The 8636-nt window shown below is 47.8% G+C and overlaps 1 protein-coding gene across 5 annotated transcripts in view; it reads right to left on the bottom strand.

The window, feature by feature from the left end:
- The window catches only part of CSF2RA (colony stimulating factor 2 receptor subunit alpha), a 28000-nt gene extending 19364 nt beyond the window's left edge, over positions 1-8636 (bottom strand). For 3 of the 5 annotated variants that reach the window (XR_008377628.1, XM_053580140.1, XM_053580141.1), the window contains exon 1: positions 2745-2756. Coding sequence is in view for 2 of the 5 variants with exons in the window: in XM_053580142.1 (XP_053436117.1) it covers positions 2745-2846; positions 8537-8582 (148 nt within the window). In the remaining 3 variants the exon portion in view is untranslated. Of the gene's footprint in view, positions 1-2744; positions 2847-8511 lie in introns of those variants that run through there. The other 2 variants (XM_053580143.1, XM_053580142.1) reach the window with 2 other exon arrangements.

Below are 8636 nucleotides of genomic sequence, written 5' to 3'. Positions count from 1 at the left end.
CAAAAATGTCCCTTCCCTGCCTCTGTAGGCCTTCATTTCTGAAGCCTCCCGTGTCCCTCAAACTGACAGTAAATACATTTGTATGTTTTCCCCCTGTTCCCCTACCTCAGTTTGATATTCTGACTTAGCCGGGGACCCCGACAGGGTTGTGGAAAACCTTCCACCCTTGTAAGAAGGATTTAGCAAAGGGGTTGACTGCCATCTACAGCAATTTGCAGAGACTCAAAGGAAGGGAGAGGAAGGTGAAAGATTTAGTGAAAAAGGAAAAGGCTCACCTGATCCATCCATGGCCCGGAGACCCATCTGGTCCCCCTTAACTGGAGACCCTACTGGCCCACCCTCCCTTGCAGAACCACCTGGTTTACCTTCTCCTGGGAGACCCACCTGGTCCACCCTCTTCTGGGAGACCCACCTGGTCCAACCTTTCCTGGGAGATCCACTTGGTCCACCTTCTCCCTAGAGATACACCTGGTCCACCCTTTCTTGGAATATCTGCCTGGTCCACCCTCTCCCTGGTGACCCTCTTGGTCCACCTTCTCCCTGGAGACCCACCTAGTCCACCCTTTCTTGGAATATCCAAAAGATCTTGGAGATCTTGGAGATCTCCTGGGCCACCCTTTCCCTGGAGACCCTCCTGGGCCACCCTCTCCCTTGAGACCTTCCTGGGCCATCCTTTCCCTGGAGACCTACCCAGCCCCACAGGGCCCTACAGACCCATTCTTTTAGAGACATCTCCAAGGCCCTGCTAGTCCTTACTGGGTTTCCTCCTGCTGGGCAAGGTTTCCCGGGTCCTCCCTGGGCACCCCCTCACATGGGCTGTTGACTTCCAGGCACCCCGGAAGGATGCTTGGGGTCATCCTACCATGTCTGCCTGGATTCCGAGCCTCCCCTGCAGCCTCCCCTCCTCCATCTGCTCCTGATCTGTCCACCCCTGTCTGCATGGGAGAGACCTCCTTCCTCCCCAGGGCTTGAGCTGATGGCAGCTGTGACCTTCTTTGCCGCATCCCCCTCTCTGCCCCTAGTGCTCAGGGCCCACTTGGCCGCCCCTGCTGTGCAGGGGGCCCCCAAGCCACTCCTCACTGAGGCGCTCCTGGGGCTTCCAAGGAAGTTCTCCTCTTTCCAAATCAGGGATCCTAGAAAGAGGAGCCTCTGTCCATACCGTGGACACAGCCATGTACCAATGAGATGCTTGGACCCCGTGCTCAGCTACAGACGGGAAGCACTGGTATCTGCTGGGCACAGCTGCCCCGGGGCTGCTCCACAAGGGTATTTGGACTGAGAGGACCTGTGACCATCTCCGGCAGGGTGCTCAGTTATTCCCTGCTGGACACACCCTCCACATCCCGTCACCCACAGGGAGGTTGACAAAGTGCACTGTGCTTCTAGTGGGTGTGACAAGGCCATAGGAATTTTTTTTTTTTTTTGAGACAAACTGTCTGAAACCTTGGGTAGAGTGCTGTGATGTCACCATAGCTCACAGCAACCTCAAACTCCTGGGCTCAAGTGATCTTCTTGCCTCATCCTCCCCAGTAGACGGGACTACAGGCACCTGCCGCAACACCCCACTAGCCTTTCTCAGGCTGGTCTCAAACCCTTGAGCTCAAGCAATCCACCCACCTCGGCCTCCCAGAGTGCTGGGATTACAGGTGCGAGCCACGGCGCCCAGCCAATGGCACGGTATTGAAGCAGAAAAGTGTTTTGCAGTCCAGGCAAGAAAATACTCTGGGGCCATGCAGACACAGGCCCTGATCCTGGATCATCACTAGTTGTAGGATAATATTTAGAAATAAACATATCCTACATCAAGCACACAAAGTGAACTCAGTGTGAGTTAAAATGACTTGCTTTTCTTCCAGAGGCTTAAGGGACCTGGACCCCCCTGGGACACACACAGAGTTGTTGGCTTGCCTGGAGTTAAACATTCCACAAGCCCATTCTCTGAAGTTGTGCACCCCGTGAAGCCTGAGATCCAAGGGCATGCCGCCCTTCCTCAGAGATACGGGCCAGAGGGTTGATGTATGTTAACAACATATTGTCAGAGGTCTATAGGTGCTCTGCCCTGAAGGAAAGACACAGTCATTACTTTATACTGAGTAAACTGAGTGAATACTTGAAGATATTCTTCCGTTAACTCTGTTCCCCTGTGGCTACTTTCTTCTTTGTGATCTTTCTTTAGATACATGTTCAGGAATTAGTCAATGTTTAGAGGAAGAGGTTTACTACAAAGGTGATTATATTGATATGACAACAAAATATTTCCTTTCAAGTTAATTTCAGATAGGTAAAATAAGATAATGATGAAACTAATAGATAATAGATTAAGTATGTACATGACTAGAAAAGTATAAAGTCAAAACCTGGAATAAAGATTTTTGCTACACGCCATTTCATCTCATTTTGTGCAGTCTATTTCTTGATTTAATAATTACAGGAGCGAGTTTACACCCATGGGAAAGCTGCTGTTCGTTCGCGTCTCCGGTCACGCAACACTAGTCAGATGGTTATTGAGATAAACCAGGCAGGTCTCTGAGCCTCAGTGTTCTCAGCCACAGAATGGGTAGATGGGCATTCACGGCTCCAAAGTGGGACAGGAAAACAGGAGCTCTGAGGCTTCCAGCAGGCAGCTGGCACACACACTAATTAACACGAGAGCGGAACTTGGACCCAAGTATCAGGATATGTCAGACACGAGGGACCTCTACATGGGGACCACCATAAACTGCCAACCACGTTCTCACACTCACCCAGGGGCTCCGGGGTCAGGAGAAAAGCCAGGTCCAGCAGTCTGCAGAGTACAAGGGTTGTTGCCAGGAGAACCATGGGGCTGCCCACAGGATAGGAGTGCTCTAGAGGGAAGACATTGTCACAGGTTGAGACAGTGTCACTGGTTGCATCTTCTGTGGGACTCCTGCCAGGGGACCCCACAGGATGTTTCCCCAGAGAGATGACCAGGAGGAACAAACCTAGGACAGCTGGTGACCTGAAAAAGGTCCACAGAAAGATTAATCCGTGTACCACATGGATATTAGGACATGGTAATCTTTAGGGACATTAATACATCTACCAGGATGTGGACATCTCTGGGGACATTATTCTGTCTACCACCTGGGATTCGGACATGGACACCTTTGGGGACATTATTCTGTCTACCACATGGGATTAGGATGTGGACATCTTTGGGAACATTATTCTGTCCAACACATGGGATTAGGACATGGACACCTTTGGGGACATTATTCTGTCTACCACGTGGGATTAGGATGTGGACATCTTTGGGAACATTATTCTGTTTCCTACATGGGATTAGGACGTGGACATCCTTGGGGACATTGTTTTTCTGCTACACGGGGATCAGGATGTGAATATTTAAGTTGCAATATGGCCCATTTATGTGACGCTTTGATGGCCCATGGTTCAGGTGAGCCTCAAGGCCATGGATGACACAAAATGCCAGTTCTACGATGCTCTGGGCAAATTGCCATCACGCTTGTGTTACCTTCTCATGGCTTCCACTTTCTCTTAATCATAAGTGTGAATTTGCCAGGGAGTGGGGGAGACAGCGGAACAAGAAAGATGGGTTAGGTTTCGAGTTTGATCATTACGAGCAGTGCTCTGTTTTTGTTACTTTTTGAGGTTTTTTTTTGTTTTTTTTTTTAAACTTGGATTTGACCATAACTGAAAAGGGTAAGTGAAAAACATAAGAGGAAGAACAGAAGGTAAGCCCGCGGCAAGGCTTGGAGGAATCTTACACGCATGTTGTAAGTGAAGGGAGCCAGCCTGAAAAGGCTGCAGGCTGTAGGATTCCGGCAACATTCTGCAAAAGGGAAATTGGTGGAGACGGTCAAAGGATGAGTGGTTGGTAAGCATTAGCAGGGAGGGGGGAATACAGAGGATGTTTGGGGACACTGGAACTGCCCCCAAAATGTCCCAGAGGTGAGTGGATTCATGCTGCTGTGCATTTGTACAAACCCATAGAACGCCCAACAGCAGAGTAAACCCCAGCTGTAAATGGTGGTATCTAGCTAGTAACAATGTGTAAAGTTAGTAAACCATTTAAGGGTGGCATCTAGTTAGTAACAATGTGTAAAGTTAGTAAACCAGTTAATGGTGGCATCTAGCTAGTAACAATGTGTCAGCACTGGGGCTCCCATTGCAACATGGTTGCACACCCACACAAGGAAGCTGTGCAGGGGAAATGTAAGCTCTCCCTACCTTCCAGTCCATTTTTCTGTAGACATAAAACTGCTCTGAAAAATTAAACAGTTACAGTTTGTTACTTTTTTTTTAATGTCTCTCAATCCAGGTTTTTTTTTTTATATGTTTTCTTATTTTTACATATACAGGTGTTTATTAGGTTTCCATTTTTTGCCTTCACAAAATGAAAGAGGCTTAAAATTTAACAACAATAACAAAGTTTAAGATAAGGACTAGAAACAAAACCTGGTAAGAAATGAACAAACATGAACACATTCAGAAAAGAAATCAGAGAATTGCTGCATCGAAATATTAAGGAATAATAATAATAACAACCCAAAGAAAGTAACATTCACATTGTCAAATAAAGCGTTGTAGAATGCTTTGACTCTGAGATTCAGTATGGAGTCATCAGTTAACTTCTTATTCTTATTTTTTTAAGTCTCAAAAAATAGACAACTAATATTTGTAAATAAAAGTAAAAGATAATTTCAAAAAGCAGATCATGCCAAATCTTATAGACAATAGAAAAAGAAGAAATACTTCAAAATCATTCTACTTGATCTGGGTACGCCTGATCATTAAAATTGGAGAGAATATATTATAATAAAGGGGAAATTACAAACATATGCCACTTATAAATGAGGATGCAAGATCCTAAACAACATATTAACAAGTTGAATTAAAAATTAATGTTTAAGTAATGTGCTTTGGTCAAAATTAAATCCAATTTATGTGAGAATGAGTCACTATTTTCTTTTCTTGCCTTTTTTTTTTTTCTTCTTTTTCTTTTTACCGCTCTGTAATTCAGGTGTGCACGGCTGGGCTGGGCGGTGCCCTTGGGGAGGCCACCAGCCCCGTTGCAGGATTGTGCTCTGTGAACTCTCAGAGATTGCACCCCCGTCTCTGAAGGGAGCCTGGCTTGCGAAGGAAGGGAAGTAAAAACCTCTAGCCCAGACCTCTGCCCTCTTCACCGGCCTCCCACCCACCTTGTGCGTTCAGTGAACACGAGTCTGGCTTCCTCCTCCTGAGGGCTGGATCCCACTTCTCAAGCTCCCCTAAACCCCTATCTGGGTTTTTGCCAGGGTTCTCTGCCCTGGGAAATGGGGATTTCTCCTTCTGCCCTGAAGATGGTGCTAAGTTTGCCTGGCTGCAGCCTGAGCTCAAGATTCAGTGAAGCCCCCCAGGTGATGCTAGGAGGTGGAGAACCCCATTCTGTCTTGATAACCCCCCTCCGCTAGGCTGTTAGGTGTTTGGGGCAGTCACGTTCTTTTCTGGGTTGACGCTTCTCCCACCACCACCTAGTATGCAGAGCTGCTATACAAAATACCACAAACTGGGGTGGGGACTAAAACTGCAGGAATCATCCTGGTTCAGTGCCAGAGACCAGACGTCTGAGATGAAGGGCAGGGCAGGGCGGCACTCCTTCCTGGGGCTCCAGGGGAGGGGCTTCCCTGGCTGTTCCCTGACCATGGGGTGTCCTTTCCCCTCCCTTCCTTGAGCCGCGTGTCCACCACGCCACGGCTGTCTGTGACGTGTCCAAGTTGCCCTTGGGTCTTCTGAGTTGAGCTGCCCTTCACCAGGAAGTGGTGGTGGTGGGGTAGGGAGGGGTCATACTGGGAGACTTCACAACTGTGTCTTTCCTTGTTTTTCTAACTATTCTGTACACTTTAGAGGGCACCAGAATGTGCCACGCCAACGTGATTATCGGGCCAGACTGGGCCACGCCAATGGGATTATCAGACCAGACTGTGCCACGCCAATGTGATTATCAGACCCAATTGTGTCACACCAATGTGATTATCAGACCAAATTGTGTCACGCCAATGTGATTATCAGACCAGAATGTGCCACACCAATGTGATTATCAGACCAAAGTGTGTCACGCCAATGTGATTATCAGACCAGACTGTGCCACGCCAATGTGATTATCAGACCAGAGTGTGCCACACCAATGTGATTATCAGACCAGACTGTGCCACGCCAATGTGATTATCAGACCAGAGTGTGCCACGCCAATGTGATTATCAGACCAGACTGTGCCACGCCAATGTGATTATCAGACCAAATTGTGTCATGCCAAGGTGATTATCAAACCAGAATGTGCCACACCAATTTGATTATCAGACCAGAATGTGCCACGCCAATGTGATTATCAGACCAGAATGTGCCACGCCAATGTGATTATCAGACCAGACTGTGCCACGCCAATTTGATTATCAGACCAGAGTGTGCCACGCCAATGTGATTATCAGACCAGACTGTGCCACGCCAATGTGATTATCAGACCAAATTGTGTCATGCCAAGGTGATTATCAAACCAGAATGTGCCACACCAATTTGATTATCAGACCAGAATGTGCCACGCCAATGTGATTATCAGACCAGAATGTGCCACGCCAATGTGATTATCAGACCAGACTGTGCCACGCCAATGTGATTATCAGACCAGACTGTGCCACGCCAATGTGATTATCAGACCAGAATGTGCCACGCCAATGTGATTATCAGACCAGACTGTGCCACGCCAATGTGATTATCAGACCAAATTGTGTCATGCCAAGGTGATTATCAAACCAGAATGTGCCACACCAATTTGATTATCAGACCAGAATGTGCCACGCCAATGTGATTATCAGACCAGAATGTGCCACTCCAAGGTGATTATCAGACCAGAATGTGCCACACCAATGTGATTATCAGACCAGACTGTGCCACGCCAATGTGATTATCAGACCAGAGTGTGCCACGCCAATGTGATTATCAGACCAGAGTGTGCCACGCCAATGTGATTATCAGACCAGAGTGTGCCACGCCAATGTGATTATCAGACCAGACTGTGCCACGCCAATGTGGTTATCAGACCAGAGTGTGCCACGCCAATGTGATTATCAGACCAGACTGGGCCACACCAATGTGATTATCAGACCAGACTGTGCCACACCAATGTGATTATCGGACCACCTTAAAATATGCTAAAAGTGGGTGGCGCCTGTGCCTCAAGGAGTAGGGCGCCAGCCCCATATGCTAAGGGTGGTGGGTTTGAGCCCATCCCTGGCCAAAAACTGCAAAAAAAAAATGCTAAAAGATGCTGCTTCATGGAAGCCTCTTCTTTAAAGGGAACATGGCTGCTGAATTTGTCATATGTCAGACAGTTCCCCATTCAGCTTCCTCTGAAACGACCCCCCCCCGCCTCTCTCTTCTTCATCATCATGGAGGAAACCACACACTTCTTTAAATGTGACTTTAAAAAAAAAAGCCCCGAAATCCCCAAACCAACGGCATTATCATCAATCCACAGGAGACACACGCAAGGATTTATGCCAGGGTCACTGTTTCCTTAATTTGCTTTTCTGTGGATTTACCTGTTCAGATGTTTTATCTAAACAAAAAATGATAAAATATTCTGGTCTCTTGTATCCACGGCTTATTCACGTTCTCCTCTCTGTGTTTTCACAGATGGAGTTTTCTTTTTTCCCTTTATGTAAATTCCGGCTCACCCTAAAATAAGGGCTGCTGGGTTTTGTGGAGTGAGCAAGTCTGATTTAGGGCTTGTCAGATTTAAATAAAGCCACGGTTTCAACTGGGGCTTTTTAGATTAGACACACAGGCAGGAAACACCCAACCAAAGCAGAATCTGATATCTAGGTCTGGGTCCAATCTGAAATATTTCTTTTCTTTTCTTTTTTCTTTTTTTTAAGACAGAGTCTCACTGTGTTGGCCTCAGTAGAGTGCCGTGGCATCACAGCTCGCAGCAAACTCAAACTCCTGGGCTTAAGCGATTCTTTTGCTTCAGCCTCCCAAGTAGCTGGGACTACAGGTGCCCGCCACAATGCCTGGCTATTTTTATTTTTTGGTTGTAGTTGTCATTGTTTGGCTGACCTGGGCTGGATTCGAACCTACCAGCTCTGGTGTATGTGGCTGGTGCCCTAGCTGCTGAGCTACAGGTGCCGAGCCTGGATCTGAAATATTTCATTTCTAAAATGCTTCGGGGACTACTGGGCTGTGAGTGAACCCTCCTTGGGGAGCATGGATTTAGGGCTCCCTGAGGCTGGGGGGACACATCCCCTTGCTACACCTGTGCAGCACATTAGGACAGGTCACGGCGCCCGTTGACACCTGCAGGTGCAGGCTGGCTTCTTCCCTCACTGAGAACACAGATCTTAACACACAATGCCCCTGTGGGTTAGTCAGTGGGGGGCCCCTTCCTGCAGTGATTCCAATTTCCTGCCCTCCTCCCTCACTGATTATAAGGAGCAGAAAAAGCAGCACCATGGTGACTTAGCACATTCCACGGAATAAAGGGAAACTGCTTACCCCATGGCGGCATCTGGCCGCTCACCTTGAACTTGCTCCTCTCTGCCCTCCTTTCCCTGGGACTCCGGCATCCACTTGCCTCTCTCTGCCTCTGCACGGAAAGTGAGCACACTGATTCCAGGGCA

This window comes from Nycticebus coucang, chromosome X, assembly GCF_027406575.1.
Source record: "Nycticebus coucang isolate mNycCou1 chromosome X, mNycCou1.pri, whole genome shotgun sequence".
NCBI lineage: Eukaryota > Metazoa > Chordata > Mammalia > Primates > Lorisidae > Nycticebus > Nycticebus coucang.
Note: the sequence above shows the minus strand (reverse complement) of the source record. Positions and strands in the feature narration are given on the sequence as shown.